This window comes from Aquarana catesbeiana, linkage group LG03 (assembly GCF_042186555.1).
Source record: "Aquarana catesbeiana isolate 2022-GZ linkage group LG03, ASM4218655v1, whole genome shotgun sequence".
In the NCBI taxonomy this organism is placed as follows: domain Eukaryota; kingdom Metazoa; phylum Chordata; class Amphibia; order Anura; family Ranidae; genus Aquarana; species Aquarana catesbeiana.
The window spans coordinates 573,051,292-573,072,092 of NC_133326.1; the positions used below are offsets into that span (position 1 = coordinate 573,051,292).

The 20,801-nt window shown below is 43.5% G+C and overlaps 1 protein-coding gene across 3 annotated transcripts in view; it reads right to left on the reverse strand.

Annotated features, from left to right (window-relative positions):
* The window catches only part of FBLN1 (fibulin 1), a 154,060-nt gene extending 133,490 nt beyond the window's left edge, over nucleotides 1–20,570 (reverse strand). For all 3 annotated transcript variants that reach the window (XM_073621913.1, XM_073621915.1, XM_073621914.1), the window contains exon 1: nucleotides 20,422–20,570. In XM_073621913.1, the coding sequence (XP_073478014.1) occupies nucleotides 20,422–20,479 (58 nt within the window). In that variant the 5' untranslated portion in view covers nucleotides 20,480–20,570. The remainder of the gene's footprint in view (nucleotides 1–20,421) is intronic.
* Nucleotides 20,571–20,801: the final 231 nt, after the last annotated feature.

A 20,801-nucleotide genomic window follows, 5' to 3' on the forward strand; every position in this document is an offset into this window, starting at 1 on the left:
GTATTTATTGAATAAATGATAAAAAGAAATTACTCACAAGCAGTAGTAGAGTAAGGCGCAATGTAGAAATGTACCAACTAGCATCATACAGTTCTATGATGAGCGAAACCTTCCAAGGGTCATGGAGGAACACACAAGCATCACTACCAGCTGACGCGTTTCGAAGAGCGCGTCCCTTCTTCATCAGAGCTCAGAGCTCACTCCTTCAGCAGTCCCTGTATATATAGTGCCTGAGAGCACCATCAGTGAATCAGGGAGGGCGCATGGGCCCCCACCCCCTCAAAACGCCCCTCCCTCTCACGCCCCTCAATCATATGGGCAAAAAAGTAAATAAATAAATAAATGACTAGAAATTAATAAATATCAAATAAGTAAATAACTAATATTAATAATAATAATAATACAGGGCTGCCCATAATGGAAGCACAGCAAGCATTTAGTAATAGCTTATGGCATACAGCGTGCATAAGGTGCAAAGATGACATGAGCTATGTCAACTTAGCAGGCAGGGGGACACCTCACCATGTGAACAAATGATCGTATCAGAACAAATGTGTGAACCTTCAAAGGCCTCACATGGCTGGTGCGCCCTCTTTTTCTTTCTTTCTCGTTCTCTAATAGGATTCCCCATCCTTGAGGGCATCAAGGCCTGTGTCGTTGTATTTCCTGTCTGGTCATCCATTTGTGCGCAGGAGCTATTTCTTTTTCTGCTACCTGTACTGAGGGCACAGGAGGTATAAAAAGACTACAGAGGGAGGACACTGTGAGAGAGGAGGATATGAGACTGGAAGAGGAGGATGTGGGATGGGTGGGGAAGATGAGACTGAAAGAGGACATGGGATGGGGGGGATAGGACTGGAGGAGAAGATGGGACTGGAGGAGAAGGAGGACATGAGATGGGGGATGGGACTGGGGGAGGACATAGTATGGAGGACATTTAATAGAGGAGGACAACATGGTATGGAGGACATGGGACTGGAGGAGGAGTACATAGAATGGAGGAGATGGGACTGGAGGAGGAGGACATGGGATGGAGGAGATGGGACTGGAGGAGGAGGGGGACATGGAATGGAGGAGATGGGACTGGAGGAGAAGGAGGACATGGGATGAGGGAGATGGGACTGGTGGAGGACATGGAATGGAGAAGGAGGACATGGGATGGAGGAGGAAATGGTATGGAGATGGGACTGAAATGGAGAGGAGGACATAGGATGGAGGAGGAGGAGTATACGGTATGGAGATGGGACTAAAAGGGGGAGGAGGACATATGATGGAGGAGATGGGACTGGAGGAGGGCATGAGATGGAAAAGGTGGACATGATATGGAGAAGATAAGACTAGAGGAGAGCATGAGATGGAGGAGATGGGACTGGAGGAAGAGAAGGACATAGGATGGAGGAGGTGGGACTGAATGGAGAGAACATGGGATGAAGGAGACGGGACTAGAGGAGGGCATAAGATGGAAGAGATGGGACTGGAGGAGTAGGAGAACAAAAGATTGAGGAGATGGGACTGGAGGAGGAGGACGTCGTGCGATGGAGGAGGATGAGGACATGGGATGGATGAGGAGGACATGGGATGGGGGAGAAGAGACTGAAAGAGGGGGAGATAGGATGGAGGAGATGGGACTGGAGGAGGATGAGGGATGGAGGATATGGGGGGGGGGGGGTGAGGCCTAAAGCTATGTGAACAATTTCTGAAGGCTGCCCTTGTCAAAGACTGCAGACATATTACAGGAGATGGTCAGAGACTGCAGACATACTACAAGTGATAGTTAGAGACTTCAGACATACTACAGGAGATAGGGACTGCGGACATACTACAGGAGATGGTCAAAGACTGCAGACATACTAAAGGAGATGGACAATAACTGCAGACATAGTACAGGCGATGGTCAGAGACTACAGGAATAATACAGGAGATAGTCAGAGACTGCAGATATGCTACAGGAGATGGTCAGACGCAGTAGATATACCATAGCAGTTGATGGAGAAAGGGGACATGAGTCAGGAGACAGTTATGTACTGGAAACATATTACATAAGACTGCTAGAGATCACTGCTGTTACTACCCCTGTACAAATCTATGCTTTCACATCTGTGCTCCCTACAGCCCCCTTAAACATTATGCTACATTTGATATTTCTCCCAGCATGATCCATTATCAGAGATCAGATAGAAAAAAAACACTTGTCCTTTACTGGTGTAACCTAGGTAAGAAAATCACAGACTACTATCTGCAGGGGCCTCGAAGGGTGCACATAAAGTGCCAGTCATGTGATTCAGTTACCCGTACCAAAAAGATTTGTATTTTTGTCTATCCAGTTCTAAGAGTTACACAGCTCTGCCACACTGCACAGCCATTTCTGGCAGGGCAGGAAACCTGAGTTTTCTCTGCTGTAGTTAGGTAATACCTACGGCTCTTCTTGTCCCTTCCTCAGCCTGTGACTACAAAGTGAAAGGAGAGGCAGCAGATTAATAGGCTCATTTCTCTGTCACTCTGTACTCTGCTCTTATTAGTGTGCTCCTTGCACTGCAGCATAACTGACTGGCTATTTATGCTATTTCTCCCTCCCCCAGTCTGAGCTTTGCTGTACAGTGGACTGCAAGGGGCTGATACCAAATCATATTCAAATACATGCACTGCTTTCATTAAAAAAGGGTGTATTAATAAATGGAGCTGCATTGATTTGTGTCTTTTATTTCTGCTTAGGATTCAGATTTACCTCTTCCCCACGCTATCCAGAATGAAAAAAAATGCATTTGGCTGGAGTTGGCCTTAAATCATTGTTATAACCATTATAAATGCCTGAAGTCCCGAGTCAGAGGGTCTCCAGGAAGCTGCTATGGGAGCATTGGGAAGAAAAAGAGATTTTACATAAAAATTATATTCTAAACTACAAAAGCAGCGATTGTGAATTCCTGAAGATGTTTTGAATGAGCTACACCCATCTTTCCAGAGGAATGGCTACGGAAAATACTTTCTAATATGAAACCAAAAATAGATGAATTTCTACTAAAGTATTGTAATTAGGCCTTACAGAGTTTTAAAGGGGTCGATCTTTTTTATAAAGTCTGTATCAATCAGTATTAATAGAGGCAGCTATACTTTTTTTAAGAGACCTGATTTTTCTCTGCCATAGTTAAACACTAATGCCCCGTACACACGGTCGGACTTTGTTCGGACATTCCGACAACAAAATCCTAGGATCTGACGGATGTTGGCTCAAACTTGTCTTGCATACACACGGTCACACAAAGTTGTCGGAAAATCCGATCGTTCTAAACGCGGTGACGTAAAACACGTACGTCGGGACTATAAACGGGGCAGTGGCCAATAGCTTTCATCCCTTTATTTATTCTGAGCATGCGTGGCACTTTGTCCGTCGGATTTGTGTACACACGATCGGAAATTCCGACAACGGATTTTGTTGTCGGAAAATTTTATATCCTGCTCTCAAACTTTGTGGATCGGAAAATCCGATGGAAAATGTGTGATGGAGCCTACACACGGTCGGAATTTCCGACAACAAGGTCCTATCACACATTTTCCGTCTGAAAATCCGACCGTGTGTACGGGGCATGATACTTATCAGTACTGATAAGATTATCTCTCTGCCACTCTGCTCTCTCCTCCTATCAGCATGTTCCTTGTTAGCACAAGAGCACTGCAACACAACTGACTGGCTCAGTGTGCTGCTTCTTTTTCTTTCAGCCTGAGCTCTGCTGTACATGTAGTGCAAGATGCTGATTTCATGCCAAATTCAGGTACTTGCACTGCTTGCATTAAATAAATATATATTTAATTAAGTATTATTGACTACAAATCTGCATTCATCTGTGTCTTTTTAGTCTGCCTGGTTTTCCCCTCCCCTAAGCATAAACTCACCGAAGAGAGAGGTTTGGGACTTTGTATGAAGCATGCAGCTGGGGGGTGGTTGACCACGATGCAAATTGTGTCTGACCAGTTCTTTATATAACTGTAATTACTAAATTTCAATACAATGCACATAAAGAGTATAATAGAATAAAAATGTATTCCATATATGATGTGTACAACCAAAGCATCATAATAATATAGCATAATAATAATGATAATAACATCAGACACATAACCCATGTAACACACAATACATATATAAAAGTGCATGATTGTTACAACATATTGCAATAAAACAGAATAAAATTGATGGAATGATCCTGACTGTAAACATGATAGTGGCATCAACATAGCTCGAAGCGTTTCATGGATGACCTCCATTCATCAGGAGCAGATGCTTGATATATATCTATAATTAATAAGTTGTACACATTTGATGTTGCAGGGTCTCAGCGCCGCTTTCACCGGGTCAAATGATTTGCATAGCCTCTGCGTCTCAACCGAATAATCATCAATTGATAATCATCAACAATTCCATTGCCCCTATTGGCAGCTCTCTGCAATATCAACGATTACCTGTCGTGCTCCCCATTGCCTGTTGTGATCCCCAATATTGCTGCAGGACACCATAGATGTGCTTGAACCATTGCAGAAGCCAGGACGGGCTCCATCCCCTGTCATGCACTACCCCCTGAGCCCAAGCGGCCCACACACTTACCTGTAATGATCGCTACTGGATGCAGACAAAGTGCTTCCAGCAGTGATCACCCCAGGTAATCGCTGGCTGTGTAGAGAGCCGCAAATAGGTGCAAACTGTCATTATAGTGAACGGGCCGCCCGATCAGAGCTGCAGGAGGAACTGCCGCTACAATTCTAACCGGCCATAATCACTGGTGGGAATGTAGCCTATTTATGTGCTGTGTGTGTGTGTGTGTGGGGGGGGGGTTGTGGGCAGGGGGCTTTGGGTGGTGCAACTGATATCTGCAGCCCACCCCAGTACCCCCCTAGATCCGGCGGTGCAGGATTTACTCACTTGGCACCCCTGCATTCCTTGCTGCTGGTGCTATTGCAAACAAAGCAACCCCAGCAACTCTCCAGAAATGCATTTTCCTGGCTTGTCGATGTACACTGCTGTGGCTGTTATGTTTGCATGGCGTCCCCGGCGTCTCTACATATGTACATGGGCCAGGCTTGTCTTTGCTGGCTGCGGTGGCTGCTGTGCTTGCACAGCATCCCCAGCGTCCCTCCAGACAGGCTCGGGCAACATGCTAATCTCTGTGGGGCCACATGTGGCCCACGGGTCATGAATTGTACACCCCTGATCTAAAACTTTAAACTGGAAAAATTTTACTTTAACATGAAACACATATTGCATCATTTCATGAAAATTGACATTTCCCAGCATGCTGTTTGGCTTATATAAGTGTAGCACCCTGATGTTTAGGCAGGGTTGCTCCTAAATTTATTTGCCAAGTGATAGTTGCCTTGGCCAATTGCTAGAGGGTCAACTAACTTTGCGCTAATTCTGGAATTGCCGCAATTCTCTCTTCTGTCATTAAGTGGCCAGGGACCTGGTGACATTAGATAAGACAAGAGCATACCAAGGACAGATTAGGAGTATATGGAGTATCTCAGCCAATGGGCAGGAGTTTTCTAGAATCCCTTGGTCTTCTGGGAGAACCTATTTATTTGGGTGGAGTCAGGTGATCAGGGTTCTGTGCCACCTGGACGGCTGTCTGGGTGGACGTTTGTTGTACTGCCCTGGGCTGCTAGGGCAGAGCCTGAGGCCCATCTCAGGGACATCTGTCTGCTAGGCTGTCTGAGGGCCTATCCAGAAGCAAGAGAGCAGCGTTGGTTGGTTCTGCCAGCCGGAGAACCTGTCGTGGTCAGAGGTTGCGGGGAAGCTATCGGCACTAAGGGACCATCCACCATGTTACCAGGGACCACTGCGCATAGCTAAAGCAAGTACCAGAGCAGTATTCTCACCAACCGGGGACGGTGAAGAATTGGGAAATTTCAGCAGATGTCAAACCAGCGACCCAGACAGCGGAGGTGACGCTTGCAGAGCAGTCTTGTGTGCCAAGCCAGGGACCAAGCAGAGCAGGCCAGTGGGGTGACGCTTGAGGAGTATCTGTGAGTGCTAAGGTAGGGACCCAGCAGAGGCACGGAGGTGACACTTGAGGAAGATACTGTATGTGAAGGTTGGAAGAGCTCAGGGGATCCAGTGGCAGTGGATCAGCAAGTCTAGTGAGAGAGACTGGGAGCTCAGTGGAGTGAAGATCTACAAGAGGAGATTGTAGAAGTAGTAAAGGAGTTTGTTACAAGTTGTGTTAGAAACTGTTATAAGACTGTTTCCATAGGAGACAGCGATCCAACTCGTGCAGATGTGGTGTCTTGTTAGATGCCTTTCCCTGCATGGCTGTCTGCCTATAGAAGTCTCGGAGTCTGCCAAATTAACATTGCAACTACTAAAGGGTGTCCTGGCCCTAACCCTCTCTCCCCCAGTTCTGTTCAAGAGAAAATAAATCTCTTTGCATTCAAGAATTGTCCGGTGCCCATGAATCTATCTTGCATTACACCCACCATGCCTCGTAAACCACTCTACACAGAAGGATGTCAATTGTCCCTAACTCTGGAGGTCACCATTAGGCCCCGGGATCTCACTACATAGGCCAATGGTTTTCAAACTCATTCCTCAAGTACCCCCAAAGGACCATGTTTTGGGAACTTCCCTTAGATAAAATAGCTCTTATGAATACCATGTCATTGATATTGATTTAAAGCAGCTGTGCAAAGTAAAGGAAAACCTGAAAACATGGCCCATTGGGGGTACTTGAGGACTGAGGTTGAGAACCACTGATATAGGCAACTAAAACAAATGTTGAAAATTATCAAAATAAAGTCCCCAAGTTTCCATTGTGTAATAAAGTAGGTAATCTTAGTATATAGAAAAATGTTGCAACAAATGACTAGAATGAAATGCTTGTGACATCACAATTCATAACAACCAATGAGAATTCAACAATCATTTTGATTTGAAGAATTATGGTCCCTTCCCTTTGACACTTCTGTGACTTGATCTTCCCTGAGGCCTGGGTTCCCTACTCCAAAACCATATTTTGTAGAAGGAAGGGCCTAATCAGCGTTGACAGCCAAATTCTTGATGCGTGCACATAGAATTGTAATAAAATGCTTTAAGAAAGCCGCTTCTAATCAGGCCCCTGAGGGGATCGCGGCTCTCTAATTCCGACTTTTCTTTGAAGATAAAGTAACTTCATCTCCAGATTTTTTTGATCAAGCCCTCGAAGTGCCAGAGGGACACGTCTCTGAGTAACAATGGCCCAGTGAAGGGGGCCTTCAGAAATCTGTGTGTTTCTCACTTTTACACACTCTATCAAAGGAGCTTTGAAGTGTGGACAGGAAGCAAACAGACATTTAACCTGCCTTTAATTTTCACTTGGTGGATTTCCACATTGATGTCCCAGGCATGTTAAGGAATAGACAGCAGGAGACACTTATCACACATTACACCTTCCCAACCCCCCTTCCCCTGAATACACAGTGACTAATAGTAATTACACACTAATGGGAACAAACAATGATGAAGGGGAGAAGACAGATTCAGCCAGTTTAATTAAAGTACAAGTTTGTCATTTTGGTTCGGGTTTTGATGTATGTAATTAGTGTGACAAGATTACAAGCATACAACATAGTCCTTAATTACTCACAGAAATGCCACTACAATTGTTGTAAAATGCTTCTTTTCATGGTAGAATGTTTGGATGCAATTGTTAAATTTCTTAAAGCATCTAAACCAGATCACTACAATATCATATAAGCTTTAACGTGTCCGTGTCATTTTAAAAGTCATTAATATTTTAATATCAGCAGCTATCCTAAAAAATAAACCAAGTGATCCTGCCATGAAAATTCATCATCCTGCCATTTCCTGTTTTGGGGTGACAACTTTCTGTCCCCGTCTCCAAATTTTGCTCCTCTGTTGTCACCCTATAACACAGGCTTCTGATGTAGGCCCCTTTCACACGAGAGGTCCAATCGGGTCCGTCTGTCCGTTTTTCAGTTGGACCCGGTTGGACCCTCAGTTCTCCCCTATGGGCAGTCAGATATAAACTGACAAAACTCCATTTAGATCGAGCTACCTCCGGGTCTGATCTGATCCAGCAAAACAAAAAAGAAAAGGGATCCATTCCCCTCTGGCTGGCCAGATCGGAGGGCAGTCGGCTGTAAATGGAGAGCCAGCCCATTTACATCGGGCTACCCATAGAACAGAGTGAGCTGTGCCCATGTTGGCTCTAAATAAGCATAGCGGACCTGGACCTGTCATCCAATCGCTATGCTCAGCTCAGCAGGGGATCAGCAGACGGATCAACCAAAGGGGCCGAAGGCTACAAGAGGCCACTTCAAAATACACTATATAGGAATGATCTACTATTGTTACCGTCAGGATACGCACCCTTAGAAATGCTTAGCAGCCATCACTTGAATGCATGTAGACATGAAGTAGCTACAAAAAAGCTAAGATAAAACAAGCAGCCGCACTAAGATGCAACGAAGGATAAAAATAAAGGAAAAGCAGGCATCTTACTTTTTAGGCCGGGTTCACATATGTGCAGCCGCAATTTCCCAGCATGGGGTCTGGTGCGTTCCTGTTCATTGGTTCAGGTGCAAATCGGGTCCCAATTTTTGCCTGAATTCGCACCTGAAACAGACACAAAGACACACAGGACCCTTTTGGAATGCAGACTGCGGCCACCGCGGACATGTGTGAACCGTCTCCATTGAGAGGCAGTCACACTCACATGTCATGCAAATTGGATGCGGGGCAAGCCGCATCCAATTCGCACATACGCTATATTACCAAAAATATTGTGACAACTGCCTTTACACGCACATGAACTTTAATGGCATCCCAGGCTTAGTCTGTAGGGTTCAATATTGAGTTGGCCCAACCTCGCTGCATCGGCTCAGGTTAGAAAAAGGGGGATCTGGGGGGGGATCTGCAGCACAGAAGGTTTTTAAAATAGAATTCATTAAAGTGAAAAACCTTAAGGCTTTACAACCACTTTAACTACATTAGCAACCCATGGCCTGGTTGTGCTGTCTGGTGGGGTTGTTTAGATCACAAGAGTGGCTGAACAGAATTGTATACCCACAGACATGTAAGGCCATGCACACACATACACTTCAGCTGTGTACTTCCTGCTTACCCGGAGTGCTGCTTTAAATTTCTTTATTCTGAGAAGGGGAGGCTTTGATGGCTACTGCATCAAAGCAAAACTCTGCTTTGTGTTTATAAATATACATTCAGTACATTCTTTTCCCTTGGGCTTCAGGAGCAGTCATTGGGACCCAATCCCTATATTACTATACACATGTATATTGATTCGTCTTCATTTTAATATAGCAGCATCATATTACTTAGTTCTTGACGAGTGCATAGGGCCACAAGCATCAGTCCCTGTCTGCAAAAGAGCTTACGAGTCTAAGGTCTCCAACTCTCTCTTGAAAGCACATTCACAATAGTGCTAACTTATTCAGATGTCAATCAATAAACCTGTATGTTGTTTTTTTTCAACGGTAACACGATTACTGTGAGGCATGCCATGCAAACATGGCAAAAAAGAATTCTGAACCCAGGGTCCTATTCGCAGACTTTGCAGACCATCTCAAGGTCAGCCAGGGCCGTTTTTAAGGCAAGGCAAAAGGGGCAGCTGCCCTGGGCCCTGTCATTGTTGTGGGGCCCAAAGCAGCTACCTCATACTTGCCAACTATCCTGGTTTAAATTCCCTTGTCCCTTGAGGTTTTAGTCCTGTGCTTTGTCCCAATATCTCAGTGTGAAGTGCTGCTACTAATGCTGCCCAGCTCTCCTCTATTTTTGTGTACAGATGACTCACCTGCAGACCCTGTGTTTACATGTAAATAACCGGCGTTCATATGTAAATAGTGATAGCATTTATATGTAAATAGTGGCGGCTGGCAGCATTGATATGTATATCATGCCCCCCTGAGGTCATATCCACAGTAATTTCTAGCAACCAATCAACAAGCAGAAATCATTGGCTGTAGCCTCTAGCAACTAATCAGTGAGCCATAATGTGTGCTGTAACCTCTAGCAACCAGTCAGTGAGCGGTAATGATACAATGTAACCTCTGGCAACCAATCGCAATCACTGTCTGATCTGATTCAGTAAACTGATTTTGAGTCTAGCTGCTATTTATTGTATGTCTCAGAGCAGTTGGAGAGAAAAACTGCATGGGGGGGCCCCAAGAAAAGTTTTGCCCAGGGTCCAATCAATATTAAAGACGGCCCTGAGGTCAGCCATGTATTGTTTCCAACTGTCAAAATAAATCTTTCTTAAAAATAGAAATATGTAGGCTCCCATCGCAGATCTCCAACTGAAAATGTCACTTTTTTGGCTTCAAAACCTTTTTTGAGTAATTTTTCCCCCTGGAGGCCTTTATACTGGATCACACTGGAAGAAGTTGAATTGTCTTGGGCCACACATAAAATACACCAACACTAAGGGTCATTTCACACTGGGGCGGTTTGCAGGAGCTATTGCGCTAATAATAGCATTTGCAAACCGACCCGAAAGTGCCGCTGCTTTGATTCCAGTGTGAAAGCCCCGAGGGCTTTCATACTGGAGCGGTGCGCTGGCAGGATGGGAAAAAAGTCCTGCTAGCAGCATCTTCGGAGCGGTAAAGGAGCGGAGTGTATACCGCTCCTTCACCGCTCCTGCCCATTGAAATCAATGGGACGGCGTGGCTATACCGCTGGCGAAGCCCCTCCGCAGAGGCACTTTGCGGTGGTTTTTAACCCTTTCTCGGCCACTAATGGGGGGTAAAACCATCCCGCTAGCGGCCGAATACCGATGGTAAAGCGCCGCTTACAATAGCGGCGCTTTACCGCCGACGCCGCCCCACGCCCCAGTGTGAAAGGGCCCTAAGGATAGCTAATGAGCAGAAAAAGTCAGGTACATCACAAGTTAATGACCATTTGTATAGATAATGGACCTATCTGAGTAATAAAACTTCATTTTTTTGTCAGATTTTTTTTATTATAAAAGGTAACAGTGGGCAATATAAAACTAGTGCAATATTTGACACTGTTTTTGATAAACTAACACATCAATATCTGGTTTGATGGATGTAGTAGCAATTCCTAATGAATTCTACAGGTGCTCATCAGATATTTTGGCTGTAATTTGACCCTTTGGCCCCTTTCACACGGGGCAAGCTTCATCAAGAGGATCAGCCTGCTCAGCGGGGATCTGTCCGCTGATCCCCGCTGAGCAGGCAGATGACAGGGGTGGTCGGATGGAAACGGACCACCTGTCCATTTCCATCTGACTGTCCCCTGATCAAATCGGATCCCCATCCATTTGTTTTTGCCCAGATCGGATGCAGACAGATGTAAACAGTACGTTTACATCCGCCTCGCTATAGAGAACAATGGGAAGTCCAAACAGGTTCGCCTGAAAAATGGACAGGCAGACCCAATCGCTCCACTCCTGTGAAAGGTGCCTAAGTGTGCTTCATCCTTGAAAATTGTTGCTCATAAGGATAGGTGCTGCCAAAAACTGATGACATGAACAAGCGTGATTGTGAAGGGTGGGAGATTTTTCTTTTGGAAGATAAAACTTATAGTCCAGTAAAGAGACACTGTCAAATTTTTCTTTGGCCGGATGTGTTAGCTAAGTGTAAATGCGTTTTTACAAAAAAATGCCCCTCCCCAAAATTCAACATTTTTAATTAAGTTTACGATTTTGTGTTGGGTTGTATTCATAGCCGTCTTAGGCTGCATGCAGCCCTTGGGTCATAGGTTGGACACCCCTGCTGTACAATAAAATATCTCTCCAAAAAGAGGGGAAATCCATTCACAGACAGTTGTCATCAGAACAACCTAGTGGAATATTTTCCATCCCAATGCCAATGGAGACAAGGACAAATAGAGTGGGTGACTCTCCCCATATGGGACAAAGACAGCAATACAAAAGACAGAGGGTCTAACTCTTTCACATACTAGCCAAAACTAAACCTAAAAATAATTTGGGGTGTGCGTTCAGTTTAAAGCAGAATTATACTCACCTCCACTGCAGCGATGTGGTCCTTTACTGGCCACTGACATCTTCGGCTGGTCTTCCGATTTCAGCAATAGCTATGCTCCTGATGCTCAGTAAAAATAAAAACTTTAAAATAAAGGGAAAGATAGGCCACAGTAACTCCCGCTGGAGGATGGCAAACAAAGATTATAGGCAGCATGGTTCCTGGCTGGTCTTTGTATCGCTGGCACTTCTCTGGGCATCAGCCAAAGGGCAACCCATATGTCTTGGTCTCCTCTCTCCAGCCTGCTTCTTTCCTTTTCTTGCTGGCTGCTCTGGATATTCCTAGTGCTCTTGATCTCAGGCCACCTGTCTTTGACTTCTGGCAAGCTTCATTCACCCTGTTAAGTGGACACGACTAAAGTTTTTCGGCCACAGCTGCCGCCAATCACAGCGCTCCACCCTCCTCTCTCTGGCTGTCAATCCAGGCTGAGGGGAAGAAGGGCAAAAGTCCTGTGGAGCAGTAGTGATGATGCCCTAGACTGTGTGGCACCCATTGGTTATAAGGGCTACATCATATGTATGGCTTTTCAAATCTATGTGATACATAAACTTTAGTGCCCCCATCACATTTATTCACATGCTGTATAGTATAACCTCTTAACAATCTCATAGATTGTCTAAGTACTTTGTGATTCAAATAAACATCCTCTGAAGTTAAACAGCCATGTGCAGCTCCAAACCTGAGGCTACTGAATATAGTATTCGCAATGGAAACCATCAAAGAACATCTGTCTCATAACCCATTTGTAACATTAAAATATAAAGTATAACTAAAGGCAAAATGTTTTCTTTCGGTTTGGACAGAGTGAAGATGGAACACCTGCCAGTTTTTCTTGCTGTCTGTGCCCCCGTTAGGTAGATTCACCCTCTCTATTTGTCCTGTTTACCATTAGCATTAAAGGAAAAGTCCAAAAAAAACCCCTCAAATTGCGGTTGCCCCCAGAAAAGTAATAGAGGTGAAATCTTCCAATGGGCAAACTAGTTCTGGTGCCCTGGAGGTCACCAAGGAATTCCTTAATTTGCAGGGATTTCCTATTATTTCCTGTTTTGGCTATGGGACAGGATGTTAAGGTAAATCTCCCCAATGGTACACATACAGCAAAAAGTTAACTAACAGGGGTTATAACCATCCTTTACTCTATCCAAAATGAAAAAAAAGTAGTTGGCAGGTCCCCAGCCAGGAGGTCAGCCATGTCCATTCTTGCTAGATTATCATCTTGGCGACTTTGGGTTTTGTGTTTTATACACAGAGTATCTAAGGAACCAATGTTTTATGAAGATTTATTGTGTTGAACATTTACAGGCTGTACAGCATACAATCTGTTGTCATTTTGTTAATACCGCTGGGATTACAAATAACTTTCACCATAGTGTTTTTTCATATTCCAGGTAAACCTATGAGTCTGCTTGCAATTCAGCAAAAATAATTTTTCTTCACTACAGTAAACTATACCAATATGTTTGGAGACTGTGAAAGGGCTCTACTACACAACATGTGAAGAAATGTGAAGGGGGTATCACATAGACTTAAATATCCATACATATGTGATTTACTCTGAAGAAGGGCCCAGAAATGCTTTTATAGAACATTTATTGTACAATCCCAATTGCAAAAAAGTTGGGACACTGTAAAATCTACATACAAAATGCAATGATTTGCAAATCTCATAAACCTATATTTTTTCACAATAGAAAATAGAAAACATATATGTTTAAACTGAGAAAATGTACAATTTTAGGAAAAGAAATAAGGTAATTTTGAAATTGATGGCAGCAACAAGTCTCAAAGCATTTTGAACAGGGCCATGATTACCATGGTGTATAATTCCCTCTTCTTTTAACAACACTCTGTAAACGTCTGAGAACTGAGGAGAACAGTTTCTGGAGTTTTAGGAGAGGAATGTTATCCTATTCTTGCTTAATATAGGATTCTAACTACTGACAGTCCTGGGTCTTCTTTGTCCTATTTGTAGTTTAGATACGTGCCAGGTATTTTCAATTGATGAAAGGTCTGGAGCTCAGGTAGGTCAGTTAAGCACCCAGACTCTTCTACCATGAAGCAATGCTGTTGTCATTGATACAGTATGTCATTTAGCATTGCCCTGCTGAAATATACAAGGCCATCCCTGAAAAAGACGTCATCTGAATGCTCAATATGCTGCTCTAAAACCTGGATATATCTTCCGGCATTTATAGTGCTTTTCCAGATGTGCAATTTGCCCATTCCATACAAACGAATACACCCCCATACCATTTGAAATGCATGCTTTTGAACTGAGCACTGATTAAAAAGCTGGAAGGCCCTTCTTCTCTTTAGTCCAGAAGATGTGCTTCCCATGCTTGCCAAAAAGAATGTCAAATTTCAGTTCGTCTGACCATATAACAGTTTTCCACTTTGCAACAGACCATTTTAAATGAGCTTTGACCCAGAGAAGATGGCAGTGTTTCTAGATCATGTTCAGATATGGCTTCTTATAAGAGTGACAAATCACTCTTATTTACCCTGGAGTTCAATTTTAATCTAATTGCAATGCTTAAGCTGAATCTAACCTTCGGCCTCATCCTTAAGGCCACTTTAAGAGAAGCCTACTCCAATCAGCAGGGGATCTGTGAGCTGATCCCCTGCTGATCAGATAAGAGCGGGACAGATTTAATATCTGTGCCTGTTCAGTGTCTGCAGAGCAAACATGGGCATACCCTGCTGAGCCCTATGTGCAGCCCGATGCTTACGTCTTGTTCCATTTTTTTCTGATGGAACCCAGAGGTAGGCGGGTGTAAACGGACACAAGTCCATTTACACCTGCCTGTCCATAAGGCTTCATTGACCTTCCAATCAGGTCCATCTGAACAGCTGACAGGCAGGCCATAGATGACTCAATTTTTTCCAATCAGCCAAGCAAATGGATTTCCCAATCTACACAAGCGAGGTGGATGAAGGAATCCTTCCCACTGTGCTTTTGTTTTCTGACAGCGGGTACTCCTCCACTGTCAGAATACACTGATCAGCAGCTGCAGACCACTGGCTGTGGCCGCTGATCGAGGAAAATTTTCCAACAAGCCTGTTCAACAGATGACGATCATTAGATTGAATTCTGTTGAGCAGGAGCAGCCACACATGGATCAAAATTTAGCCGGTCCCTGCTAACCCCTCTGAATTTTGATTCATCTATGGCCAGTTTAACCTTTAAACCCCAATTTCAGACAAAATGTTTTATTTAATTTTGGATAGAGCGAGGAAGGGTGACAGCTTCAAGTGTTCCATCATATCTCTTATTTCTATTAATTCTTGCACATTTCATCCTAAAGCTGGGCATACATAATTCTCAGGATAATACAAGGTCCTCTCTCAGAGAAACTGTTCTCCAACTGACCCACATCTCATCCATTTCATCTAGGACTGTGGAAATAAACAATAAAATAGTCACAAGGTGGCACCACACCCCGCTAAACTTCACCATATTTTCCCGGACACCACTGCCCTGTGTTGGAGTGGCTGTGTTGAACCTACCACTCATGCCCATATTTGGTGGCAATGCCCTCTAATATAAAACGTTCTGGACATCAATCTTACACTGGATTGAAATAATTCAAGGTTTCCCCATACCCAATGATCCATGGGTAGTCCTCTTCCACTGTACAGTCGAACCAGTAGGCCCGATATAGGCTCTCCATTAATCCACATGTCCTAAATGCTGCAAAATCACTTATCCCCGCCCTGGAAACAACCTACCGTCCTCACTATCCAACAATGGTTCTAAGAGGTTAACCAAAATTACAATATGGAAGACCTTACGCTTGAACATAGTGATTTAGCACCCATTGTGCATAAAACATGGGCCTGCTGGTTCACCTTCACTTTCACTTCGGCCTATTCTGAGATTATGTATTCAAATACCTGATTGATCCCTTTTATATTTCAGGTTTAATTTCTCAAGTGTTGAAAGTAGGAGCACCCCAATCCCTAACCCCCCTCGCTCCCTTCACTTCTTTTTTCAACGTCCTTTCTTCCCTTTACCCATTTTCTACTTTCTTCTTTTCAATACTCCACTCCTCTCTTGGAGATTTGTTATTATTCAGTTGTAACTCCCATACATATTTTCTGGTTGTTGACTTACTGACTTGTCCAGTACTGCCTAGACATCGGTAAAAATTTGTGGCCTTCCTTACAGACTGTATGTATGAAACACTGTCTTGTACTAAGTCATGACTGTTATACTTATCTTCTCAATAAAATTTTTATAGAACAAAAAAAAAATTCTCAGGATAATTTTCGTTTTTGGAACATTTGTTTGATCTTCAAATGTTTAGTGGAGTCAAATCAGCGTTCATTTTTTACCATAGTGACAGTTTGCAGGAACAGGATAGAACATTCTTCTTAAACTAATGAATATTTAACGGTGAATGCGGCTTTCATTTGGGAAAAAATCATACATATTGTAATGGAAGCTGTTTAATGTGTCTGGGATTCCATTCAAATAGCAGCTCTGGATGAAATTTTAAGGGTTTTCAAATAAAATCAGCTGACTTAATGATGGCAAGAAAGTATGTTCTCACAAGATTTTTTTCTTAAAATGAAAATCGAATCTTATATTACCAGCTTAACCCTTAATAATACCATAAAACTCTCCACTCCACCCTGCTGCACACTACAAGGGTTAAAGACTTACTAACTATATTAACCCTCACTCTGGCAAGTTCCCTCTATCTCCATAACTGGCCCCCATCTGTAAGATGCTAAGAGCCATGGTTGCACAATGATGTCATCAAGTACATTGAAGGGCCAATAGTCCTGAATTGTGTGTGAGGAAGATGATGAACCCAGTGAGGTAAAGGTTAGGTATTACCCCTTATTCCTTATCCTCTAGAATGCAGCCCTTGCAATGTAGGTTAGGAGGGGGTTCTCATTGAAAGGGTGACAAACAACAACATACAAAGCCATTCACAACTCTGCTCCAAGCTACATCACCAATCCTGTCTCCAAATATCACCCAAACCGTCCTCTATGCTCCTCCCAAGAGCTTCTACTTTCTAGATTCCTTTCTCCTCCTCCCATGCTTGTCTCCTAGACTTCTCCAGAGCCTCTCCCATCCTCTGAAACTCTTTACCTAAATCGTTCCGGCTATCTCCTACTCTGGCCACCTTTAGCCCATCCCTGAAAGTTCATCTCTTCAGGGAAACCTATCCCGCCTCCAACTAACTATTGAATGTTTAACTCTTCCATCAGCCCATCCCCCACAGTTTTTACCTTTTGTACCACTTGCCCCACCCTATTAAATTGTAATCTCTTATGAGCAGAGCCCTCTTAATCGTCTTGTATTTTATTGGATCATAACTCTACTGTCTCCCTTTATATTGTAAAGCGATGTGCAAACTGTTGGCGCTTTATAAATTATGCATAATAATAATAAAAGGGTGTTTTTTTATTTCCTGGAGCTGGGATTTAAGGAATATTTAATATCATTAAATACATTTTTAACTAGATTATGCATCTACTGTGTTCCGTCCAACTGGAAGAGGGAGGACAGCACTAATAGCCAGATGGTCTGTTCTGCATGCTGACTTAGGGATATGTTGAGCAGAGAAGTTAGCACATTAGTCTTGCTGCTCCTTGACCAAGGTGTATTGCTGCTTTACAGTAAAATTTAAGGACCTGACTGTACTGTATGGCAGGGGAAGCTTTATCACAGGACTGGCACATGATTACAAATTCTTAAAGAAGTAAACCAGCTCCCATGTATGTATTCCATCATGTATTTATATGTTTGCCTTCATTTATCTGCAGCTTTCATTTATCCAGTTTGGGTTGAAACAGGCAGTGTCTATGGGTTGCAGTAGATAAGATACCCTCAGTCAATCATTCTCAGGACATCAGCCATGAGGGATTTTTAAGGCCTCTGAATATTACTTCCAGATAACGTCTACGCTGGGGTGTCTAGACAGTAACATGCATGCCTGGGTAATAACAATGTGCAGGTTAGTGTAACAAATATTGAAAAAACTGTCGTTTATCGGTTACACTGCACCTGTACATCAGATCACTATCCAATTGTTAATACATTTTGTTGAATCATACATAGGCAGCATTCTCTCCGAGGCAAGACTTCACTCATCATCTGTGGCAGTGTACCCAGCTTGCCCCGTTGCACATCTTCCGAGGAGATTGTTCCTCTTTCTTCTTAAAAAAAGCATTTGCACACACTGTGGATTTTCCAGCATTTCTCATAATGTATGTGTGAGATCAGGAGCAGTGCTGACTCTCTGAACAGCTTATTAGCACTGCCTAGTTAAAGTGTATGTTCAGCCAAGTCCATTTGGTTTTGGATAGTGTTGAAGGATAAAAATTCCTGTTGGGTTTTTACTGCTATCTAGTGTTCCATCAGAAATCCAAAATAAACTTGCAGTGTCGCTCTAAGCTGAGACAGATATCTCCCCGTCGGTTGCAGTGAAGGGACCTGGCCTTAGTGCACCATTCAGAGGTGCAAGAGGAATTGAAAAGAGAAGAAAAGGTGCCGCTCACCAACCCAGTGCATTAGTATGTAAACGAATGTGGCCTCAGCCAGTGCCACTCCAGCCACGCCTCCACCCTCCCCACACACATTGCCACAGTGACCAAGCCCTGGTGAGCGGGGTGAAACATGTCAGGGGGGCGTGGCTGGAGCGGCGCTGGCTGAAGCCATATTCATCGACATACTAATGAACTGGGTTGGTGAGTGGCACCTTTTTTACTCTTTGATAATGCTCCGTCAGAGAAATTCCAATTCACTAACGGTGACAATAGTTTCCTCAGAGAAGAAATGAGGGAAAATCTTCAACAGGAACACCAACAGCAATAAAAAAGCAAACAGGAGTTCTAGTCTTAAGCCAGCAAGGACCAGCCGAGATTTGAACCATCAATGGGCAGGCATGTTCAATTACTAGCATGCAATTATTGCCAGCAGCTATAGCTGCTAGCAATAATCATTGTGTTCTCCCAGAAGGGACGCTCCTCACACTCCCTGCCGGGAGAACACAATAGCTTGTTGATGGGGGAATCAAGTGACTTTTGTTTCGATTCTTCCACGGGTCGCATGAAAGAAAATTGCAAAATCTTTGGCCTGCCTTACCCTTTCCAACTGATATTGTATTTTTAATTTTGTTATAGTGATTTTCCCTCATTTTCTGTCTGGTGAAACCATTGTCACTGGAACAGTAAATAAGGTGAAATCTTTCTAATGCAGGAGTAGGCGACCTTGGAACTCCAGCTGTGGTGAAATTACAAGTCCCAAAAGACATTGCAAGCCTCTGGCAACCACAGGCATGACTCCCGCAGGCAGTGGCCTGGTGGCAATTGAAGTTTCACCACAGCTGGAGTACCAAGGTTGCCTATTCCTGTTATGGTGGAACCCTGGATAGCAGTAAAAACCTGGTTTAAAATCCTTTGCCTCTCTATTCCAAACAAAAAAGTTTTGGCTAAACATACACTGGATATACAGAAAAAACATGATTGGTCATTTGGCAGAAATATAGGCTGTGAATGGTCATCCTTATTCTTCATCATCTGTAGGCTACAGACTGCCTGATTTGCCGCAAGTCATTATACTTTATACAGCAAGGTACACACTGATAATGTATTTTAGTAATTCATTCCTAAATTACAATTAAACATTTTTTTTTAGTAAATACAGTATTGCAAATGTGCTAACCCACCAGCTCACTACATTTACCCACACTATAAGTCACAGCATCCTCCACCAGAAACATCACAAAGTGCCCCTAACCTCGAGGACATTTCCTGGTTTTTAGCCCTCAATGGATTTTTTTTTTCTGAAAATGTCCCTTTTTTTAAACACTGATCATATCAAAATAATTCCTGTTTCTGACCATTTATATTTGTACTATAATACTTTGGCAATTTAATTTGTACTTTAAAAGTTGGGTATTTATATTTCATAAGAAACCTTTAATAACCCAATGTAGTCAATGTGCCTCCATTGGATTATGGCCCTTTGGGGTGAGTAACTTGGCTTAGATGAACAACCTCAGCTGCAAAGGTGTCCCAAGAATATGTAACTTGCGATATCCTTTAAACTGTAAGCTCACGTGGACAGTCTTTTGATGATGCAATTTCTGAGCTCTGGAATTGAATTAGAAGTCATTACAAAACATCAGGCTGTGTGAGTAGGTTTTGTTTCCATCTAATACTTTTGCAATCGCTTTGGTGATTGATTCGCAGAATGAATGTAATCACAGCAGCAAAAAGTTTAAAGAAAAGTTTCAGATGCAAACTTTTCCAAGAATACAGACAGCAGCTTTGCATCCTGTGCCCACACAAAAGAGTCCACGGCTAGGTGCCGTTACGCTTTTGCATCTCAGCGTCCCCCAGAAATGAGGGCCCCTCGTGCAGCTGCCCAGCTCCTGTGGCCCCCCAAGCACTCACCTCTGTGTAGAAGAAGGGCTAGCAGACTCAGCAGTAGCATCTTTGGTGGAAGATTCATTGTGAAACACAGAGCAGAGAACCTGGAGAGTGCAGAGTCTGAAGTGAAATTTGGCTGTGTAGGAGGAGCAGCAGGGATGCCTTGGAGAGGAGGCAGGGAAATCCAGAGAACAGCAGAAGAGGGGACTGCCCTTCTCCAAATGTCTCTGAAAGCAGCCAGGAGGGGGTCTGGGCAAGGAGGAACGGTCTGGGTAATACCTCTCCACAGTTCAGTTGTCAGATCTTCTGATTTGAGTCTTTGACAAATATAAACTGATTAAATATAAAACAAAATGGGAGAGATATAGGGAAGATTAAAGTGAACCTGTGCTTTGACCAGACAG